General features: G+C 50.4%; 8 protein-coding genes across 8 annotated transcripts; 4 read left to right on the top strand and 4 right to left on the bottom strand.

Annotated features, from left to right (window-relative positions):
• Positions 1 to 2,086: 2,086 nt before the first annotated feature.
• PV10_02671 (uncharacterized protein) lies at positions 2,087 to 4,091 on the top strand. The gene is made up of 3 exons (XM_016367013.1): positions 2,087 to 2,617; positions 2,676 to 2,828; positions 2,900 to 4,091. Exons 1-3 carry the CDS (start codon positions 2,277 to 2,279, stop codon positions 2,967 to 2,969), a joined length of 564 nt encoding a protein of 187 aa, XP_016226531.1. The 5' UTR covers positions 2,087 to 2,276; the 3' UTR covers positions 2,970 to 4,091.
• Positions 4,092 to 5,664: 1,573 nt separating this feature from the next.
• On the bottom strand, positions 5,665 to 7,390 carry PV10_02670 (uncharacterized protein; the record flags this gene model as incomplete). Its single annotated transcript, XM_016367012.1, has 11 exons — positions 5,665 to 5,723; positions 5,789 to 5,868; positions 5,968 to 6,067; positions 6,139 to 6,297; positions 6,380 to 6,470; positions 6,536 to 6,597; positions 6,653 to 6,695; positions 6,747 to 6,806; positions 6,860 to 6,868; positions 6,931 to 6,959; positions 7,030 to 7,390. The coding sequence occupies 11 exons, from the start codon at positions 7,388 to 7,390 to the stop codon at positions 5,665 to 5,667; spliced, it is 1,053 nt and encodes a 350-aa protein (XP_016226530.1).
• Positions 7,391 to 8,189: 799 nt separating this feature from the next.
• PV10_02669 (uncharacterized protein) lies at positions 8,190 to 8,851 on the bottom strand (the record flags this gene model as incomplete). The annotated part of the gene is made up of 2 exons (XM_016367011.1): positions 8,190 to 8,515; positions 8,758 to 8,851. 2 exons carry the CDS (start codon positions 8,849 to 8,851, stop codon positions 8,190 to 8,192), a joined length of 420 nt encoding a protein of 139 aa, XP_016226529.1.
• A 518-nt stretch (positions 8,852 to 9,369) lies between these two features.
• PV10_02668 (uncharacterized protein) lies at positions 9,370 to 11,303 on the top strand (the record flags this gene model as incomplete). Its single annotated transcript, XM_016367010.1, has 1 exon — positions 9,370 to 11,303. Exon 1 carries the CDS (start codon positions 9,489 to 9,491, stop codon positions 11,301 to 11,303), a length of 1,815 nt encoding a protein of 604 aa, XP_016226528.1. The 5' UTR covers positions 9,370 to 9,488.
• Positions 11,304 to 12,148: 845 nt separating this feature from the next.
• PV10_02666 (uncharacterized protein) lies at positions 12,149 to 17,514 on the top strand. Its single transcript, XM_016367008.1, has 2 exons — positions 12,149 to 17,171; positions 17,254 to 17,514. Exon 1 carries the CDS (start codon positions 12,399 to 12,401, stop codon positions 15,033 to 15,035), a length of 2,637 nt encoding a protein of 878 aa, XP_016226526.1. The 5' UTR covers positions 12,149 to 12,398; the 3' UTR covers positions 15,036 to 17,171; positions 17,254 to 17,514.
• PV10_02667 (uncharacterized protein) lies at positions 15,418 to 16,484 on the bottom strand (the record flags this gene model as incomplete). Its single annotated transcript, XM_016367009.1, has 2 exons — positions 15,418 to 16,184; positions 16,232 to 16,484. The coding sequence occupies 2 exons, from the start codon at positions 16,482 to 16,484 to the stop codon at positions 15,418 to 15,420; spliced, it is 1,020 nt and encodes a 339-aa protein (XP_016226527.1).
• Positions 17,515 to 17,899: 385 nt separating the features above from the next.
• Positions 17,900 to 18,904, top strand: PV10_02665 (uncharacterized protein; the record flags this gene model as incomplete). Its single annotated transcript, XM_016367007.1, has 2 exons — positions 17,900 to 18,289; positions 18,398 to 18,904. The coding sequence occupies 2 exons, from the start codon at positions 17,900 to 17,902 to the stop codon at positions 18,902 to 18,904; spliced, it is 897 nt and encodes a 298-aa protein (XP_016226525.1).
• A 388-nt stretch (positions 18,905 to 19,292) lies between these two features.
• Positions 19,293 to 21,423, bottom strand: PV10_02664 (uncharacterized protein; the record flags this gene model as incomplete). The annotated part of the gene is made up of 4 exons (XM_016367006.1): positions 19,293 to 20,698; positions 20,754 to 20,838; positions 20,890 to 21,005; positions 21,060 to 21,423. The coding sequence occupies 4 exons, from the start codon at positions 21,421 to 21,423 to the stop codon at positions 19,293 to 19,295; spliced, it is 1,971 nt and encodes a 656-aa protein (XP_016226524.1).
• Between the last annotated feature and the right edge of the window lie 448 nt (positions 21,424 to 21,871).

Raw genomic sequence — 21,871 nt, 5'->3', positions numbered from 1 at the left:
AGACTCGTCTAATATGCAGAGGCAGTGAACAAGTCGGTCAGATGCAAACTTAGGGCTGTATGTGTATTAAGAATGAAGTATCCACAAGTCTGATGTTTCAGGAGAGGGAAATGGGTTGCAGACAGGTCGAGACGGCCAGAGGATCGTAGGGTCACCTAAAGCTCACGGCTCGGGCCGCCTAAAGAGAAGGCCGAGCGCCGAGGGCGCCAGCAAAAGATGTGATAGTAGGCGGTGGCCTCGAGAAAGGTTAGGTGCCCTGGCGAGAGAGTCATCAGCTACCAGATCATTCAGTTATTTGGTTGACAAGGTGGAACGTAGACCGACTTAGGCTTGTGGTCTCTATAATGGTTGCGGGATTTAGGGGCGCCTCAGGCCTAGATAAAGGTCCGAAGGTCTGAGGGTCCCCCTCGTCCCCTCTTAAACCACCCAACTCCTTCCTCCGCTTAAAGAATCACAACCCAGAGCCACTCACCACTAAGGTACCAATGTTGGCCTGAGGCGCACCTGGCATTGAATAAGGTTAAGAAGTAAGATAATAATAATGAATAAGTGACCTTTATTCCCACCCAAGTACCTACCTACCTGGTAGGTACCTGAGGTTAGGTCCCTACTTACGAGTACTCACCTAGGCATGTACCTATTCACTTTAAGTGCCAGACTCAGATCCTCCGGCCTTTTACAACCCTCGGCCTTTTCAGCCACTCCAGCCTAGAGATCGGCCAAGCGTACGTCTCCAAGTCAACATCAAATCCACACGAGTCTGCCCGAAAACCCCGTCATGATACTTTTTAGGCGACCTTTTTGTCCATCTTGTCTCTCATCAGTCACTCACCACAAAATCACAATGTATGGGTACCTTTCTTGTTGATCCCCACGCTTGACTCTTTTCCGCCCCAGCTTCTCGCTGCTTGATCGAGGCGCCACTCATGACCTCAACCCTGCCATTGCCGGTTGCCTGCCCCCTGCCTTAAGCACCCACTCCAACTAATCATCCTGGTCGACGCACACCAGAAGCCCCTCCTTCCACCCTTTCTCGTTCCCCAGTCCACACTTGAAAATTCCATGCCGTACGAGGCACAACTCGGTACCAGACAAGGAACAAGCAGACCAGCAGTTCACCATACATCATGTTTTTTTCCTCTCCTCGGGCCTGTTATTCAGCCTCGAATCACGAACCACCGTTGAACGAGCCTTCCTTCACATCCAGACCCTGATGGACTCGCCGTGAGACACGGCCCTGGATATTGCCTTGGATGCTCTACTCCATACGCTTAATCTCTCGCCGTCACCATCACCCACCGTCTCCGTCACCTTTACCGTGTCCATCCTCATCCCATCCTAGTCCTCCTCCCCCGGCCCAGCGGTGGCCCGGTGCTGCATATCACCACCCGACCCTTTGAGTGCCCGCTCACTCGCGCTGCTGATGACAATCAGTCACGCTGCTCCATGCCCAGTCCACCAACAACCAACAACCTTCCTCACAATCTCTCCTCGTCACGCCCCCGGTCCCAAACCCCCCGTTGCCTCTTTTTTTCCTCTCCCTCTCTCTCTCCACGCTCCTTTAAACAGCCACTCCCGTCCACTCGTTGGATTCTCGATCCGCAGCTAATACCACACAAAAGAAATGGCAAACTCGGGTCTGATCCACTCATTGCTCGTCTCGACCCGTGTCCCTCCCCGAAAACTAGCCACCCATCCAACTCGGCTCAAACCATTCCACCCACTATCCTCGACTAACCATCAACCCATGTCACTGACCTCCTCATGGAGGGTCATCTCCCGCTCTGTGTGGTCACCTTGCTCAAACTCTACCTTTTGCTGTGCCGGGCGGAAGGTCGCGGACGGTGCCGACCCTGCTTTGCTTTCCTCGTCACATTGGTCCCATCCCTCTCGCATCCCACCTACTTCCTCCTTCCTCCTCCCTGAGCGGGGTTGTTTGCTCTTGGATCATGCCAGTCTGACCCTTCCCAGGAGTCCGCATTGGCTGAACCTGAGCATGTGTTCGCTGGCAATCATGCCCCCCTGCGAACCAGTTTCGCCCTCTCGTCGAGCTATAAAAGCCTGCTCCTCGACCGTTCAGACTTTCTTTCCTTCTTCTTTCCTTTCCATCACTTGTCTTCCTCCTCAGTTTCGTTCCCAAGACATAGACCCACCCCAAGAACCTCTGATCCCAGTTCTCTGTGACCGGTCATACATCTTGACTTACCCTCCACGCTTGATATTGTCCTGCTTCTGACTCCCCTTTACTAACCACCCCACCACATATCACCATCAATATGGCAACCATTTCTCACCATCCCACGCACTATGAGTCGCGCCACAAGAGTCCACCTATCTATATCAGCAACCAGGCCGCGTACAATCGCCCTGTCACCAGAGTTACTATGACTCCGCCCGAGATTTCTGACACTGAAGCGTCCTACGGATCGCGAAGTGGCGGTACTTTCTCCACGAGATCGAGTTTGTACGGGCACAGTCAAAGCACTGGGAGCGAGTATGACAGCTATCGTTCTCCCCGTCAACCTGGCGTCGATGTCATGGACATGCTCAGCGAGAAGATGAACCACGTTTTTGACCCCATCAGAATGGACCGCTCGATGGCTCACCAGACCCAAATGTGAGTACCATAACAAGACCCGAAATCCTCCATTTCTAATTAACCCACCTTAATCCAGGTCAGGCGGATTGAATTCCAAAAATCGAGAGCTCGAGAACATGCAAAAAGAGTTGCTGAGCCGGTCGAAGAAAGCCCGAGTGGACTTTGACGAGGCTGTCGATGCGCATCGACAAGCCCGCCGCGACATTGAATATCTTCAGAGCAAATCAAAGTACGCAGGCACCGATCAAGTTCTCACCAGGGCGCAGACGTGTGGAGAATAGCCCAACTAACAATTTACAGGCAAATGAAGAGCAAAGCCGAGAAAAAGCACCCAGAGGCATACGCCAAAGCCAGCCGAAGCCGCCACTAAACAAGACACACGATCAGCTACGAATTTACGAATCTTTTTGCGAACATTAGCGAGACGCATTTCCTATCATTTCCTATACCCCTTTTGCCGAGTTTGACATTTTCATGTTCAGGAAGGGCTTTGTCATGTATTCGAGACTTTTGGCTGCAAGTACTCGACAGTTCGGACGACGTTCAACAACGACAAATCACAGTCCATGATCGAAATCGAACCTTCATTCGTCAGGAATATCAGAGACAGCCTTGGCGGTCGTCCGCCAGTGTCGTTGACGTGGCAGGTGGTTTAGGTTCCGCTCCACCCCACGGAAATGGCCAAGTGACTTGCTGCTTTTGCCCCGCAGGTCGGGCCTGGTCGGCGAGTGGCATGCATGACGCCAGAGCCATTCCTGGATCTCCTGCCAGGAACCGAGACAGCGATTGCACCGCAGACGATCGACTGTGCAGCAAGCTTGGGCCCGAATTTTCCGGGGTGCCACGCCACACACCACCATGTGCATTCTGGACCAGTGCCCTTGCAGGTACACTTTTCCATTTTCTCTCGTGGTGGTGTCACAGCCCAGATTGGTTTGATTGGCTCTATTGCTGCTTTCGGGGGTCTTCACCTGATTTTGCGCGGCGCCAAAGTCACAAGACCTGATATCTACGAATGGCGGGCTCTGTCGGTGTAAAATGGTGTGTTGTTGTGCCGAGGCTGGCCAACTAGTTAAGCATTTGAAGGGTTTTGGGGCCAGGTCGCTGAGCGCAGCACCTGGAGACCGACCTGGAGACTGACTTGCTGCCTGTCCCAACGAAAGTCCAGGCAGATGGTTTCAGGGGTGCTCTCTGAAGCCACACGCGCCACGAGGCTATCAGAAATGAACTTCTAGGCGACGTGCCACGCGAAGGACGCCTGGGTAAGGCTTATTGATGGTGGATTTCTCCTTTCTCACATCTTGTGTTGATAGCGTTGAAGTTTGAAGAAATGAAGATTCAAAGTTTCAAATCCGCCCGCGGCTGGGTGCAGTGGAAGTGAGTTTCGGGCATGGATCTAGGCGGTTAGGCATCATCAAGGCTCTCTCCCAAGGGGTTCATTAAGTAGGAACGAACCATCCAGGGGGGGGAGCCAGCGCCATAGGAGTAGTAGAGTACCTAAGTGGCTCTGCCACCACCACCACCACCACCAGCCAGTCCTTGGTATGCATAGAGTCACCCGTCCAGGGGAGAAATCACTTGTCTGGGGGATGTACCATGTAGAAGAGTTACCCCTTGATAAGCCCATGGCCCACAACGCCTTGTCTTTAGATTGAGGGTAGGGTCCTTGGACGTTGTGCCCTGGGTGATAGCCAGGGATCCAGGCTAAGTGGTCATCAGTAGGAGCGTAGTACTATATGGCTACCTAGTAAGCTCCGACATACTCTTTTCAGCAGTACCAGAGCGCCCCCAAGAAGAGCTACTGGATGCATTGAGAGTACTTACCTAGGTACTTACCTTGAGTGCTTAGGTACCTTGAATGCTTCCCTCAGGTAGGTACCTAAAAGCATACCTCTTCTTCATCTTACCGTCCAACCCGGCTCTGTCTACTTAGGTCTTAGTTAGCTACTCATGATTTATCAACAGTGCCCCAAACAAAACACAACCTATTGCTTCTTACGTATGTATGCATATAGGCAGACCTGTTCAAACCTAGGTACCTAGCCTCGCATTGTCTGGTGCACTATGGTGGGTGCTTTCAACTCACTAGGTACTAGACTTACTTACTCTCTACATACCTACTTACCTAGGTTGGCTGAGTTACACCACCAAAGACGGACAGACATACAATACAGCTAAAGTGGACTGACTTGTATTGTTGAATTGTTTACCTTCTCCTACTTGTACTTGTAGTACGACATCTGTTTGTTCACAGTAGAGGGCATGTTCATATTCTCCTATAACGAATATGGATATATTATATGCAAGGAAACGCATGTATGTATATTATATTATATTACCTTACAGGGCGAAATTTGCTTTCGCTTCCCTCGCCGTTCTCACTTGTACAATACCTACCTAGTAAGTACTTACTTACTTACTTCTCCTCATATTTCCCCATCTTCGAACCTACTCATAGTTTGATTTAGTTGAGGACTCCCCCCGGCAAGGCTGGATGTCATTCCGTCGTCCGCCTTATCCCAGTAAATATATTGCGGTAGGCACGGCTCGGTCCGTAGGCGTAAGCGTAAGCGTTGGCGTGCCGCCGCTACGGCGCCTCGGGCTACCACTGCCCTGCCCTGCCCTGCCCTGCCACTACGGAGTACTTACCGCCACCACTACCCAACGGCCGTCGGCATCGGCAGCGGCAGCGGCAGCGGCAGGGGGTCATCAAACAAACAATGTAAGATACGACTACAGGAGACTTTGAGTTGACTTGACTTGACTTGACTTGATCCGTTCTAGGTCCATTCAGAACCTACCTACCTACCTAGCATCTATCCATCTTTCTCTCTCCAACCTTCTTCTTCTGAGGATCCATCCCCCAGGGGCAAAGACAATTCAAGCCACCACATCAAACTACTTATCAGTTGAGACGGCGACATCGTCCTTGATGGCCTCCCTTGACTCCACATCGACAGGTATGTCCCCGGTTGACGCGTTACTGTGGCGTATACCCTGGAACCTGTGACTCAGCAGTCCCATTCACAGGGGTACCTCCTGACTGTTGTGGCTGTGGCTGAACCTCATTTGTTCAGTCGCTGAGCACGTTGGTTGCGACTTTCGGATTTGGGGTCAAAGTATGCTAGATAGTGAAAGGTCTGTTTAGTGATTTGAAACGGATACTTTGAAAGTCAATCAATGACTTACGTTTCTCGCCAAACACCGTGGTTCGAATACCCCTTCTAGGTGCCTCATATGTTCCGGGAATCACGCGGTGGACTGTGGCTCTGAATTTGGATTTCTTAGGTTAGATTTGGGTTGGGCAATGGACATCATCAACATTCAGGTATCTCGTATGAAGTCGGGGGGTATAAAAGCCAGCTCACCTGTTATCCCAGAATGCAACACTGCCCACTTCCCATTTGAATCGCACATAGTGATCGTCGGCGGAATGGAGATGCAATTCGAAGAATTCGAGAAGTTTGTCTGGGGAGATACCTCATCAGGATCAATCACGAAAGGGGGTGGGGGGGCTGTCAAGCCAAGTGCTAACTCACCAGATTCCTTCTTCTTCAATTCAGCAAACCCAGTCACAAATCCTAGATTGACGTTCAAGGCCTTAAGTCCAGTTACTGGGTGCGTGCGGACAGCTGGATGATGAGTGTCGATTGGTGGACGGTTGGGACCAGCTTGCCAGAGGTCAAGAATTGTATCGTCTAGACGTCCACATACAGACACGAAAATGTCAAATCCCGAGTTCAAACACAATTTGGGTGGGTCTTGATCATATCCACTCACATTGAAGTCGAGATGTGTGTACAGCATGTAACCCTTCGACGAATGTCTTATAAGCATCGCTCAAGGCGTCGTATAGTCCATATTGTGAGACCTGTCGATTTATAAGCGACTAGGTCCTCATGAAGCGGTCGCTCACGAATGACGAAGGGGTAATACCCATGCAGTGTCTCCGCCGACAGGAGGATGCTCTTCCATTCTTAGCAGAGAATAAGACGGAGCTGCCCAGGTTTATTAGAGCGCGTCCGAGACGAAAAGGACTTTGGTCATACGTACGGTTGATTTCAAACGACGTATCAGCATGCCATTCGCCTGACGGCTGGGGAATATCAGTATCAATCACATAATGTCGATCGATGAGGAACCCTACCCAAGGTGTATACTTGTTGAGTTCACGGTGATCTTCTGTACTCCCCTTGATGATGACATGCTGGAGTATATTGCGTTAATAGTACGTCGGCAAAGTAAAGCTGGGAAACGTACCTTGACATCCTAGAAACAAGGTTTTGATCAGCCACGATATTCATGTTATGTACCATCAAGCCATGGTTTACCTTTTGAGCGGGATGTCTATCCAGTGTGCCTGAGTTGATGTGTGAATATCGCGCAGGATTGATAAATCTCCCAATCACTCATGAAGGTTAATTACCCACCATAATGCTCAAAGAGCTTGACTTGGCCCTCTGTGGTCAGATCTTGACCACGGAAAAATACGACACCTCTTTCAGCAACCAATAAGGCCAATTCGTCGAGCTGCTGGCCAGTCAATTGCGACAATTGGACATTTTCCAGTAATGTGCCCAGCGATTCTGTCAAATCAACAGGCTTTGCCACGGCAAAAAGAGCCTTCTTCTCAGGGTCCGCGAATGATGCTCGATCGGGTGCTGGTTGGAATTCTTGACGAATTGGTTCAGGGGGCACATGATCCTTGATCTTTGGATTGAAGTTAGGATGCAGAGTGATGGGAAACCCGGAATCCGGTGAGATGAACTTGCGTGCGGCGAGGTGAGCCATTGCGATTGATTGTAGACTTGTCACGGTTACTGAGATAATGATCCAAGTTGGAAAGATAGCAAAGGAATGGAAATGGCGACTTCATGGTTATAATCATTTGCCTAGCACACTTCGAATGTTGTATCCATCGACCTGGTGCAATAATGGGGAACTGTCTGGTTGGTAATTTGATGCTGCCGTTCTGTGGCAGCTGGTGGGCTGATTGGTGAGCGGCACTGATCGCGTCACAGGTAAGAGTAATCGCGTCAAGGTGGCAGGGTCGTGGTATGGGTCTAGAAAGTGACTTTGCCAGACAGACATAAATGCAGCAAGTAGAAAGAACTTTCTGCCTTTTCAATGCTGCAGAGTCCGAATCCTAGTCATATTGAGAATAGGTTCGTAAGGGAGAATACCGGTATTGATTCCCCTCGGACCAAGTCAAAACCTTGTCGAGTTTCATTGTACGTTGCTGGTCGAGAAGACGCAACAAACTAGAAGGTTGATGTCAGACAGACTTTTTCATTCTTGGAGGGCGCAGGACCTTACCGTGAGGGTCACGTGATGGGTTTCTGGAAGTTCGTCCTTTGTAGATGACGATGAATGGTCTTGCAAACTCATGAAAGCGATATGGGGTAAAAAGATCCCTGAAGCTTTGCAGGTTACTTGGAAGAGCCTTGAGCTTCAGCCTTGACTTCTGCGTCGACAATGACTCGAAAACCAGCGTTGCTCGATGGCCAACATAGCTCGCTAGTTTCGTGCGGAAAGTACTTAGTATTGCTCAACTGCTGACTTTTGGCCAGCTTCAATCTCGACGCAATTTTCATTGAGTGCTTAGATTCCGGCCTCGGAGCCTGGACCAAGGATCTTCGGTGATGAAGCCTGGTTTGAAGAAGACTAGGTCACCATTGTTATTAGGTTTCCCGCGGGCCCATTCGTTCAATTCGGATCGAGTGTATGTTGTCTTGCCATCAGGCGAAGTGAATGCGATCTGCTCGGTACTTGTACCTGGTAAATCAGTTCTTGAGGCTCCTTGCCTGGATGCGTTTCTGGCCCGCTGGACAAGGCTGGGGCCTTGGTGCTCCGCAGGAGGAAGGTCTGTGGCGGCCTGTGTTTCTTGAGCGATATCGCTTTGGAATGGATCGGAGACTATTTAAATTCACGTTAGAAAGACATCTGTAGAAAATGGGAAGTAAAGTAATGGGACTGGGCGACATATCAGACCAAGATATGGTCTGTTTTGACAGAGAAAGCCTAAGCGCCTGACGCGTGAAGCTCAAAAGGGGGCTTGGGATTCGGTGGGGAGACTCGGGGAGAACTCGGAGGTCCGATCTTTGATACAAGGCCTCATTCTTTTGCCTTTGAAATGCAAAATCAAACGCTCAACTGACCTGTTTCTTGCTTAGGGCGTCGTACGGCGAAACTGCTAAAGCCCATGGCCTGGCGCATTGCAGCTTCGGCGTCGAAGGAGTCCTCGTCTGACATGGTCACGCGGTGGCTAGAGTGAGGACCGGGAAAAAATTGTCATACCATAAGCGAGAGGATCGAGAAAGTATCGTGTTGTGTTTGTAGCTCAGAGTCATTGTGATATGAGGACGATTTATGAAATCTGGGGCAAGGCGTAGCACGTGATGCCAAGCATTAACGGAGACGATACGCAAGGATTCCCGTCATTTAATTGGATGATCTGAGAGGAAAGACGCCCACAGACTTGAGTGATCGTTGCCTCCGATACTATGTCGAGAAGCATCATACTGTTTGGTGCGACATGGATGATCTGAGGACGTCTCACCTTCTGGAACATATTCCTAAGGACTATGTACCAGAGTAGAGCCAAGCTAGCCACGATGAATCTCCCCTTAGAATATATACCTGGAGGTGATGGTCACATACAATGATACTGACAAGGCCGCCTGGATCAGGAAAGTTAAATCCAAGGTCTAAGTTAATCCAGCGCGGGGAAATCATTGACGAGCCTACGACATCCCCAATGTCTAGTCATCGTCCATGATCTTGTTCCATTCCTAGCGCGAAGAATTCAGCACACTGTACCTCTAGGTCCGACAAGGCGAAGAGATCATTGATATTCAAACAATCGCTTACCCTCTTGCCAGTGGTTCCCATGAGTCCACCGGTCGTCACTCGACGTGATCTAGATTGGAATGCTGTGTGCTCCAAGACTCAGACATTCACAGCTGATCAGCTATCGAGTTACAATGCCGCCGGAATCGACCCTTTCCTGATCCTCGTTGCCCAGGTCCTTGGTCAACAGTTCAGCCTCGCAGCCAAAGGACAGCGGAATTTGGCCAACGCCTTTGCGAGTCTGCCACAAGCCGAGTTCTTTGGGCTTACCATGGGGATTGGTCATTCCGACCGACATCCTGCAAGGTTACTAGCTAATCTGGACGGCGGCTTCGACTTCTTGGGGATATGCGGGTGTCTTTCGGAGAACTACTCCGAGGATGTGGTCGTTGGAGTCATTGTTGGACTGTTGAAAGTCTTTCAGATCCCTGACCGGTTATTACCTAGCGACTCCCAGTGGAGAAATCTGGTTCATCTGTGCCACGGGGTTCTGGCCACTTCTGGATTTGGTCTGCTCATCACGCGGGCGGGCACGGCAGTCAATTTGACAGGGTCGAGTGCAAATATCAGGACTATCATTCATGGACTGTGGGGAATGAGTGATCTCGTGCAAGGCTCGCAGAGGAAGATCTCGATTGATGCAGGCTCTGATGCTTTTTGGTTTGCAGCGGTGGCGGAATGGCTGTTTGACCTGAGGTTCGTCATCGACAATGTTCAAGGACTGACGCTACTATCTTCTCCTGGAGTTGAGACGAACAAGATTCAAGTGAGCATATCAACCCGTGACCCGTCATTCAGAGAAGATTCTCCTGATCTACTACCACTCTCCGAGGCATTCCCAAACAGCTCGACGCCGGTGACAGGTGGACGGGTAACGTGGGAGAAGATATTCCGGTCATGCTTTGGACGTACCTTTATCGACATTGAGCCACGACTCCTGGCCGATGGGGTGAGCAGTCTGGCTGGACTCACTGCTGCAAGCATGGAACACACTCACGCAGACATCCAAGCTTACTTTTATCCCCAAGCCAGCGCCGTGACGGGGTCCCGCGGATCCGGCCTCTTGGAAACGGTAACCAGCTGGTTCCCCGAACTTCGGCGGCTGGCACCACAAATGGGACGTTATGCCAATGTATCGTTCCAGGAGGCGCGAGACAAGTGCGATGAGGTCACTGCCACACTCAAAGCAGAGTGCATGTGCAACTTTTGCGGGAATGCCTCGGAGACATCTACCGAATACTGCAAACACAGTCTCCTCATTTTCATCTTGTCGTTGGGTCTGGTGGCTGCCCGATCGGTGGTGGTGACGGGCCTGTACCCAAAACGATCAGGGATCATTGAAATGTACCGCTTTCACCACGAGCGTCGTAAGCACTGGGTGTTGCATGAAAGGGTCAAAGAGAACGATGAGTTCATGGAGGGATTTGTACAGTCTCTCCCATCGCCACGGCAGCTGCTTGATACAGCGTGCCTCATGTTCGCCGGTTCATCACCCCAAGATGATATCATGTCGGATGAAACGCTCTCGATCGCTCATCAAGGCATCTTTGCTTCGTTGACGGCCTGGAACCCGTACATCGCCGGTTCACGCACGAACCAGCGGATGCGGGCTGGAGTGTCTGTGTCAGCAGGTTCATCACACGTCCATGGAAGACTCGTTGATCAGGGCGTCTGGTCGCAAGGGGTGGGAACCATGTCATTCGCGGAGAGTCTCGAGATGTTGAGAACTCGGTCAAAGGACCTACAGCAGATTGTGCGATTGAAGGGAAACAAGGTTGAGTTTTCATATATTTTGTTAGAGAGTGGTGAAGGAGAGCGAGCGCAGAAAGCAGGTTGGTGGCTTTGTGAAGACTAACGGCAGGAGCGATGTTTTATTACATGGGAAGGCAAAGAAGAGAATAAAAGGGTTTCGACATTAAATCTCATTGTATCGGTGGGAGAAGGTGAGCCACAAGTCTCATTTTTCTTACGGAGTATGTCCATACGGTAGTTTACAGGGTACTTTTGTATAATTTTTGATCTTATACGGAGTAGGTATTCTCGTGGTGATAACAATGATTCGTCCATCATTGTAGTCTGGATCTGACCCGGCAAGAAAGGAATCTCCCCGGACCCCCTGGCCTTCTCTCCTAACTGTATGCGTCCCTAGATTGTCTACCTCCGTAACTAGGTTGTTGGCCCTCGGCAAGACAATAGCGATAAATTGGGTGCCATGTTGGCGTCCTTGGCGGTTGACGACGACTGGCCTTGGGAGGCTTGGCCCCTGCCCTTACGCCTCTGGCAACCTTGTGAACCTTGGGACACGCCATCTTTCTATCTTTCCAGCCGAGACGGACGAGCTGAGGGCGATATTGCAATCCGCAACGGAGAGTGAGTAATAATTGTAGTAGCCTGACTGCCAGTCACCAGTTTGTAGAAGTACGTAAGGTGGCATTGGTGGTTGGTTGGGGGACTCACCACCCCTGATTCTCCTCATTTAGGGTCTCCCTACCAATAATTGATACTGTAAGCTTGAACCCCCAGCGCCTAATCAGAGTTGCCTCTCCCCCATTATTACGAACAGCGCGAGCCCGGAAGGACCCTCGGGCCCTCAGACCATCCTCTTGTTACCCAAACCTCTCTTGCACTTGCCCTTGTCACTTGACTCGCTTGTCCTGTCTCGGCCTCGGCCGGCCACCCTGTTCCTCTCCCCTTCAAACTCCCCATCTCACCTCACCCCATCTAGACTATTCATTGAATCAACCGGCATTGCTGGTCAATATCATCATCATTGCTCTAATCACTCCCGCCGCATGATGGAAAACCCCAATTCCATACTCTTATGACTCGACATTAGCTTCACTTCCGAGTCTCGTCCTGCGGGACATGGACTGTAGTCCACCTGGTCGCCCTCGAGTCTCCTAATCTAACACCACCGCTGTAGCTCCCACCTCAACCTCCCTAGGCAGCCATGGACTCGAAATCACAATACGAACACCTTCCTATCCCTACCTACGAAGAAGCCACTTCCTCCCGACCAGTCTCCTCTCAATCCAGGGTCGGACCTGAAGAAATCAGTGATGATGCTGAAAGGCAAGGTCTCCTGCGCCAGGCTTCCGTCGGCAATTACCACCCGCCCACCGTCGAGTCCGCCCGTCCTTCGATTGACTCTCTCGATGGCCTGGAACAGGATTCCGAGGAAGAGCGCCGGCGGGACATGGAACAGATGGACATTGAGGACCCTCTCAGCGACACCTCTTCCAATCGCTCATTCCTCCGATACTATCGCCTCTCCAAACGCATCTCCTCCTTTCGCAACTCCTTCACCTCCATATCACTACCTTCCTTCCGATCCTACCTACCTTCATTTTCATGGCCTCATATCGATTTTCAAAGCCTCGATTCCAACCGCGTCGTCATCATTGGCCGTCTGTTTGGAATCTTTCTCATTATGGGTATTCTTTACGTCCTTATAGCCTCTGATGTTTTGTCCTTTACCAGAAATAGAATGGGAATGGGCCAGATGTACGACCCTGAATCCATCCGCATATTTATACAAAATCACATGAACGACGGCGGCAAAATACAGAAAAACTTGCGACACATCACCATGTTTCCCCACGTGGCTGGAACAGAAGGGAATTATGTCCTGGGAGAGTGGGTCGCCGAATTGTTCAAATCTTCCTCCTTGGAGGATGTACATATGGAAGAATTTGACGTCTATCTAAATTACCCGCGAAAAGACGGCAGGAGGCTTGCAATTGTCGAACCAGACAATCTCAAATGGGAGGCCAAGATTGAGGAAACCCAGGAAGAATCCCTCGTGTTTCATGGCCACTCACACAGCGGTGATGTCACAGGCCCCTTGGTGTATGCAAACTTTGGCTCGCGTCAAGATTTCCAGACCCTGGCAGACAAAGGCATCTCAGTCAAGGGCGCTATCGTTCTAGTTCGCTACTACGGCTCCCAGGGCGACCGAGCCTTGAAGGTCAAGGCCGCCGAATTGGCCGGAGCTGCCGGTTGCATCATTTATTCAGATCCTTCCCAAGATGGCTTCGAGCTAGGTCCAACTTTCCCTGATGGTCGATTTATGCCTCCAGACGGAGTCCAGAGAGGCGCGGTCAGTCTCATGTCTTGGGTCGTTGGTGACGTCTTGACCCCTGGCTGGGCTTCTACTCCTGAGAATGAGAGGCGGCTACGGCCCGAAGAAAGCACTGGCCTCAACAAGATTCCTTCCTTACCAATCTCGTGGAACGACGCAAAGCATCTCCTCGAATCAATCAGAGGCCATGGAACCCAAATGACCGCCACCTGGAATGGGACGAAGAATTTCGAGTACTGGACGGGCGATGCCAGCTCGCCAAAAGTTAACCTGAAAAATGTGCAAGATGAGGAAAAGAAACAGCCCATCTACAACGTCCTTGGCAAGCTCACGGGTTGGGAGGAGCCAAAGAGGCGCATCATCGTCGGTAACCATCGCGACGCTTGGTGTACTGGTGGTGCTGATCCAGGCAGTGGCACTGCCATCATGCTCGAGGTCATCAGGATCTTTGGCGAATTGCGCCGTCTAGGGTGGCGGCCTCTCAGAACCATTGAGTTTGCCTCTTGGGATGGTGAAGAGTATAACCTCATCGGATCCACCGAACACGTCGAAAATCGGGTGGACGAACTCCGTGATGAAGCACTCGCCTACCTCAACGTCGATGTAGGTGTCTCAGGATCCGACTTCCACGCCTCTGGTCCTTCAGTGTTTCAGAAGACCCTCCTACGCGTGCTTGATCGAGTAATAGACCCCGAAAGCGGTCTTACAATTCATGAAACGTGGAAGCAGCGTCACCAAGATATCACCGGTCTCGGTGCCGGTAGCGACTATGTGGCCTTTCAAGATATTGCGGGCACCTCATCCCTCGACATGACATTCAAGGGCCAACATTATCCCTATCATTCGTGCTATGACAACTACGACTGGATGCAGAAATATGGGGATCCAGATTTTCGGTACCACAAAGCCATGGGCGAGATTTGGGCGTTGCTCATCCTTGACCTAGCCGACAAACCCATGGTTCCCTTTGACGTCTCCGCCTACGCGTCATCCATCAAGCGATACGTGGACGACCTGGCAAGATATGTCAAATCAAAAGCCCATCCCTCCAAGAGAGCGGATCTCGACCTAGGACCGCTGCGCAAAGCCTCCGACGTGATCACCGCTGAAGCCAACACTTTCCACGCATGGGACCGTGTCTGGCGCGACTTTGTGTTTGGCACGGGCGGTTTTGAGTCGGCTGTAATGGCCAAAGCTCGTCAGAAACACAATTCGCGCATGTCTAGGTTCGAAACGGATCTACTCGACCTTCGCCCCGACGGCGGCTTGGTGAATCGCACCCAGTTTAAACATGTCCTGTTCGCCCCTCAATTGTGGAGTGGATACGACGAGGCCTTTTTCCCTGGCATCCGCGATGCTGTGGACGCGGGAGATTGGGACGGTGCCCGTAAACAGGTCGAGCTCGTGGCTGGTATTATGGAAAACGCGGCCAGAAGGCTGAATGAACCTGATGAAGAAGAGGATAAGGAGAAAGAGAAGGACAAAGACAAGAAGAAAGATGGTTGAACTGATGGGTCGAGTCATTAGACTCTTCCTCTACATCACGAGCTTTGTCTCATCTTCGCCTTATCGTGGCACAGATGTCCAGACAGGGAACTTTTATAACATGTCACTTGCAACTTTGGCAACCGGGCCATCTTTTGCTGGTTTGTTGGTCTTGATCTCCTCATGGCAGGCGGGCGTTCACCCATCTTGGGGACTAGCAAAATGAATTCACTTCACCTACTTGCATATCATTACTCATACACCATACTCGGCATTTCTTCATCCAAAACATCTTGACCCCTTACTGATCATGCTGATCATCACATGTGCCTGCTCCATCCTCCTGGTCATCACATGTATTTGCTCCAAACTCCCGATCAATGTCGCTTGTGCCCTCAGACAATTACAGGAGCAAGTCTCCATCATTAATGCCAACATTGCTGACCCCGCAGTTCCTCTGGAGCCATTTGATTGCGGAATCCATCTCCTTCGCGCCAGCTCTCGCATTTTGCCTCGTATCCTCCATACGAGTGCTCAGATTACGTAATGAGACCATGATCTCATTGTTGTCACAAAAACGAGCCCCATATTGGTCGTACCATTTCTTCATAGTGAGTTGACAGGAATGGACCTCCTTCTGGGCCTCATCAAGTTTCGCTTTGACAAGTAAGACTGTCTTGACACACAAACCAGCCTCGGCTATGTCCTCGACAGGTGGTGAGGGTGAGGGGCTGAAAATCAGCAGGTCTGGCTCTGTGCTGGGTGCTCTTCTGGTCTTCTGACGTTTGCTGGGCTCATCTTCTTTGACGCTCTCTGCATCCAATGCAGTGACAATCTTCCATTTGGAAGAGTCATTCACAACAGGATCAGTATCAGCTGTTCTCGAATGTGCTTGCTGTCGGTGAGGATCTGATTTGAAATTTGATATCCAGCGTCTCTTCCTTGACCGTCTCTTCTTGGCTGTGTTATCGCCTATACCACTGGGACGATATCGATCAGGGTAGATAGGATGACGCGGCTTGAACGATTGATTGCCAGGTTTCAAAATCCGAATGGCTTTTCGCTTGACAGCCCATATGAGATTAAAGAGGGCCTCATGGTGCCGGGTGTTGAAGCCAGCTTCAAAGGCTGCGTCAGCGATTTCAAGGTCCAAGCCCACCAAGTCGATCTCTAAAGAAGCGTCAGCTCATGGCCATCACTACAGGTGGTTCTCTTACCGTCTTGCCACAGTCCTGTGACTCCTGTGTGTCGATGCTCATACCAACAGGCAGTTCCGCGGGGACAAGTGCCATGGCGGGACCACTGCAGACAAGTGCCTCTCTGCTCCAGTGGGCTGGCTAAGCTGCCAGCGTCGAAGTGTGCATACTCACAATTCAAAACACCATTGTGGTCGAAGTTGGGACATGATTGACCCAGAGCCCAATAGCGACATGTTTGGAGCTTTTTGGAATCGGAGTCAAAATTGTACATCTTGGAAGGGTTGATCACTGAATGAATATACCAATATGATGATGGGAAGCTGTTTAAGCAAAAGAGAAGATGCTGATAAAACAGTGGGATGAAGAGACATGAATAGATCCCGCTTAAGACGAGAACAGCATAAGTGAGGGAGAGGAGCGTGTGTGTGCTAGTCAGAGAGAGTTGAGAAAAGTGCGAGAAAGAGAATTGACACGCAGTTGATGAGATCTGGAAAGCACGGGTTTTTTTTGGTGAGGTCGTAACTGCCTTGGGTCACGAGTCAGAAACATGTCGTGAGCAAGAGATTGAGGAAGGAGCAGGAGGCAATACTCATTCCAGACTTCAATCCAGCACTGTCGATGAGCCTGCCCTTCACAGGTACATGGTTGAAACGTCGTTGGCATCGCCCTTCATCTCCATTCATCCTCATCCTTCTCTCCGTTCTCATCCTCAAAACTCTCTCTCATCTTGGTTGATGAGTGTCGGGAAACATCATGTGAAGCTCTGACAGCCTGAAATATTTCATATACCATACCGTCAACACAGCATCAGAAATGAAACACTTGGTTTGAACAGTCGGACAGCTGATCCTTGGCCAGATTCTCTGCTGGTGTGGATATATATGGAGACAAGAGTTTGCGATAAACGCACAATTTGCAGCCCCGCCAATGCAGCAACATCAACATGAATGCAATCAAGGTACAGTCTCAGAGCCTCACAACCTTGCCCCTGTCCTGTCCTGTTACCTGTGGTCTTTGTCACATGTACTGACCTTGTTCAGTCTAGCTGGCCTCACACTGTCGACTGAAGTCGGACTGCAATTGATTCTACCCTTATAGCCTCCACCACCATAATATCGGCAGACGTTGATTGCTTCTTTTGTTGACATATCTACATGATTGAGACGAGACCTTAGGTCCCGACGGCACGTGTTAACTTGTTTGATACTAGATTTCAGATGTCCAATATCTCATGATCACTGGCTGCATTCGAAATCAACCAATCCTCCTCCATGTCACCCCAACATCTCCTATGCTACCGGGCTGCACGGATACATGCATTCCAAAATCTCTTCGCACAACTAACATTCACCTGATCGATTTTGAAACCTCAGCATGATCAGGAAGATGTGACCTTTTTGGGAGTGTTTGGCTTCCATCAGCCTGACCGCATGACTCGTCCCTCCAAGTATTCACACCATCAGGTTCAGTACGTGAAGTGACGCCTATGATTACTTCACGATCAGATTTAGCCAGATGTTTTCTGCCACACCATGTTCTCCCCATATTTCTTTGATCACAATGACTCTCTGAAATCCAGACTCATGGTCAAATCTCCTCCACCTTGTCAGTATCTTTGTTAACCCCTCAATTCAACTCGACTTGATCCGCCCGCTCGCGCAGCTCGGCGTCCTGGAACACTTCAATATGTCTAATCCATCTGAGGAAACCTCCACACTTCCTATCTCTCCTTCTGTGATCGTTGGCATCGTCATTGTGCTAGCCTTTGCGGTTGTCATCGTCGGTGCCTCCCTGTTTCGATTCTGCAAACGCAATGGACGAAGCACGCCATTCGATGACAACAGCAACGCTCAACAGAATGAAGGCAACATCTTCAACCCCAATGCCCAACGCAGCGCTGCTCAGATTGCTCGCATGAAGGAAGTTCGTTGGATCAACAACATGTATGCGTGGGAACGAGGCCGCGAAGCCATGCTGGAGAGCGGTGAACTTCGACCCACAACCATGATCGCAGGAAGAAAAGGTGAAGCCAGGAACTGGGATGAATGGAGCACGATGCAGGATGAGAATGGAGAAGTGAGTATCACCAGCAGACAAGGATGAAGACACAGACACCGATACAAATAATCTGGGTCAACACCCACCACTGACACTAACTAACACTGACCCTTCTTCTGATCCCAGAGTCTCCTCCACCAAACCGGCGAACCCAGCTCCAGCGGCCCGTCTCATCTTCTTGCTCAAACTCACTCTCACTCTCACTTCTACGCCGCCGATGACCCCTATGCCGCATCATCACAACAACGCCTCAGCCATGTCCCTTCAATTCTCCTCCCTCAACCACTGACCCACCGCGACTTGCAACTCCCTCTTCATCCTCACTCTTCTCCTGGTGGAAGTCCATTGCGATATCACCAGGTCGCTGCATCTGACCACCCCGACCATGCTGACAGCAATCCAAATTCCAACTCCAACTCTAGCTCCAAGAGCAACAGCAACAGCATCAAAACCGACGATCACAATATGGAGGAAATCACCTTGATTGATGACAATCATTTCGGAAGGGATGAGACGGCGACGACAACAACAACACCACCAACAATAACAAATTACAGCTACAGATCCAGGATTGGTGGTCTGAATAATAAATCATCGACGCCGGATATTGTCTTGACTTCGCCGAGATTTTGATTTGATTTGATATCAATTCAGTAGGTTCGAGTTCTTTCAGATGAAGGAAGGATGGTTGATGAACACGAACCAACATACATACTTGCGCAAGCTTCTTTCTATTCTTCCATTGGAAAGACATGCGAGGTTGTATTTGTTAGGAGTTGGCTGGGAACTGGATAGAACATACTAGCATTCGCGGTCATGAGCAACTTCAGTCTCATTCAACTACTTAAGGCAGGGGCCAAAGTTCATGTTAAAGTAATACACATGCCAAGTCGTTAAAGCTTTCGAACAATCTGTCTCGACCTTCACATGTGATATCGCAATCTAAGTAGACTTCCTCCAGTCCTGATCATCCATGTCATTTCCGCTTGTGTTTCAGACTTCTCTGATCATGTCAAACTTGTCAAGCGCTAGCAGCACGTCTCAGTCTCTTTGCGTTGCCTGGTCTATAAGTTGTGACGGGAGCAACACCATCCTCTGCACAATCTCCGCCGCCGTCCCAACGACCTGGATTGGGGTTGAAGTCACCGCCTGGTCCAGCTCGGTTATCACCTCGTCGACTCATGCCAACCAAGATAGCCGCGGCTGCGACCTGATCAATCGTCACTGATCTCTTCCTATCTCCGCTGCGTGTCAATTTCGAGGACCAGATTTGTTTCTCATTTTCAATCTCTCTATTCGTTTGGATATGAGCCGTCCCTGGAGATTGCAAGTGGTTGTGACTAGGTGCCTCGCTATCATCGGATTCGGCATCATAGTCCTCGTCTAGGTCTCGGCGGCGGCGGCTTGGAATGGAGGATGCGGGAGTTGGCGAGGGTTCTGGGGTTTCCTTGGGTGAATGGAATGGGAGGTCGAGCATTGGGATGTCATTGGCTTTGTGGCTAGGAGAGACACTGCGATTGTCAGGCTCTGTCGTGCTACGCACATTACTCAAGGTTGAACTGGTAGGAATAGCGTTGATGGCATTGATGGCATTCAATGCAAGCTCAACATGGTCGTTGATGTATTCACTCTTCGTTAACTCATATTGATAGAGCGGCTTGCGTGGTGGTGGTGTCAAGTCCAACGGTGTGTGGGATCGAGGAATTTCGCCACCCTGGAGACGTCTGCGGGCGGTTTTGGCTCTGGCTTTGCCTTTGGTGGCGTCGGATTTGCTTGGAAGCTCGTTGTCCGTGTCCGACGGCGATTTAGAGCTGCGTTCGCTTGAGGAGAAGGGGTTGGTGAACTTCACAAGTGATGGGGGTGACGGTGGACGTGGCCAGGTCTGGGTTGAATTGACCGTGGACCATGGAGCCGGTTTGCTATGGTGTGGCAATAGATGTGGAGAGGTCGGAGTTGACTGAGCAGTCGGGCCACGAGTCGAAAATGCAAGATGTGGCGAAGCAACCTCTCCTGGAGACGATAGGAGATAGTGGTCTGGGTCTGAGGCATAGCCCGAAGCAGGAATTGAGGTCGGCGAATCTGTAATTCTCAAAGGCTTAGGTAAGAGCTTTTTGTGTCCACCTTGTTGAGTACGGGTATGCTTTGGCGTGTTTGGATATGAGGTTGGTGAGGAGGTTGGTGAGGCACAGGGTAAAGTCGCAACCTCGTCATTATTCCCCTGCAGCTCCAACTGTCGGTACATTTCCGCTTGTGCCGCACATCGCTTAGTGATATCAGGATTGATATACATGGACCCAAAGGATTCATCATCAGGCTTGAGGCAGGCAGCTGGAAAGTCGTTACCAAACACGGGCGTGAGAGCATATCGGATGTCATAACAAAAGGTTGCCGCCACGGCACGAGCAGCTTCGTACGGGATCCAGTAACCTGAGATAGACGTCAGATTGATCTCTCAACGAGCGAAATGATGTTAAAGACTCGCCTTGGGCAACCAGTGCACCACCAGTTATACTATGACAAATTGCCTTCAGACCTTCGTTGCGGTTGAGCATCTTGGCTGGAGTAGTCTTGGGAAGGTAAGTACCCTTCTCAGATAGTAGTGACCTCATAAGACCAACCTTCGAGTAGTTGCGGCATTTGAACAATGGGGTGGTGCGCACCAGGCCGATGTTGTAATCCCATATCATTGTCTGAACTCGATCCTGACCTGGGACCTTGAACTCGTATTGAAAAACTGTAAAGTCATTATTTCAGGATACACTTGATTCTGATCCAGTTAATTACCCACCTTCAAAAGAGCCTCGACCGGTTTTGTCCAGGAACAACTTCTTCTCACTGTTATAAGGGATGTGTCTGGGGTACTTGAGGATTTGTCCGACTGGATGAACTCCAAAAATCTTGTGCTGGGCAGCGAGAAGGTCATCTTGTTCCTCATGGGGAGGATATCGGCATTCACCACGGATTGAGCCTGACTTGAAGACAGCTGCGTCTTTTGTGAGCTTTTGCTTTTTCCGCAAAGTACGACTTCCACGATCATTTTGGACTTCAGCAGATCCTGAGGGGACATATTCGTCGACTGATGAAGTCTCATCTCGACTTTCCACATCGGTGCTCTCATCGAGAGGATTCAGAAGTGTTGGAATTGCAGCCATCATATGCAGCGGTCCTGTGACATTCGTAGATTGCAAAGCAAGAGAAAGTCTTTTTTTTTCCTGGCACAGTCTGGCTTCTAAGTACCCAGGCCGAACAAGCTACCTCTCAGGCTCGCCGCTTGCTCTTGACCATCGGGACAAACAGCAAATATGGTCTCAGGATGGTTGAGACAAAGGCAGAGAGATCTTTGATACTGCGGCCATTCCCAAACAAGAGCATGAGGTGTGTTGTCCTCGAATAACAAGCGCCGTGGTATCCAGGATGTTGCATGGATACCAGATGCTAACGCAGGCAACCTCTTTTGCCCCTGGGTGCATGGTGTGAGTGTCGGATGGATGGGCCATCTCGATCATCATGAACGAATCAATCAGCCTAGACCAGTCTTTTCTAGATGAGCGGTGAGATTTTCATCTTTGGGTCTCGCGGGCTGACGCAGAAGTCTGGGAG

This window comes from Exophiala mesophila (assembly GCF_000836275.1).
Source record: "Exophiala mesophila strain CBS 40295 unplaced genomic scaffold supercont1.2, whole genome shotgun sequence".
Taxonomy (NCBI): Eukaryota; Fungi; Ascomycota; class Eurotiomycetes; order Chaetothyriales; family Herpotrichiellaceae; genus Exophiala; species Exophiala mesophila.
Note: the sequence above shows the minus strand (reverse complement) of the source record. Positions and strands in the feature narration are given on the sequence as shown.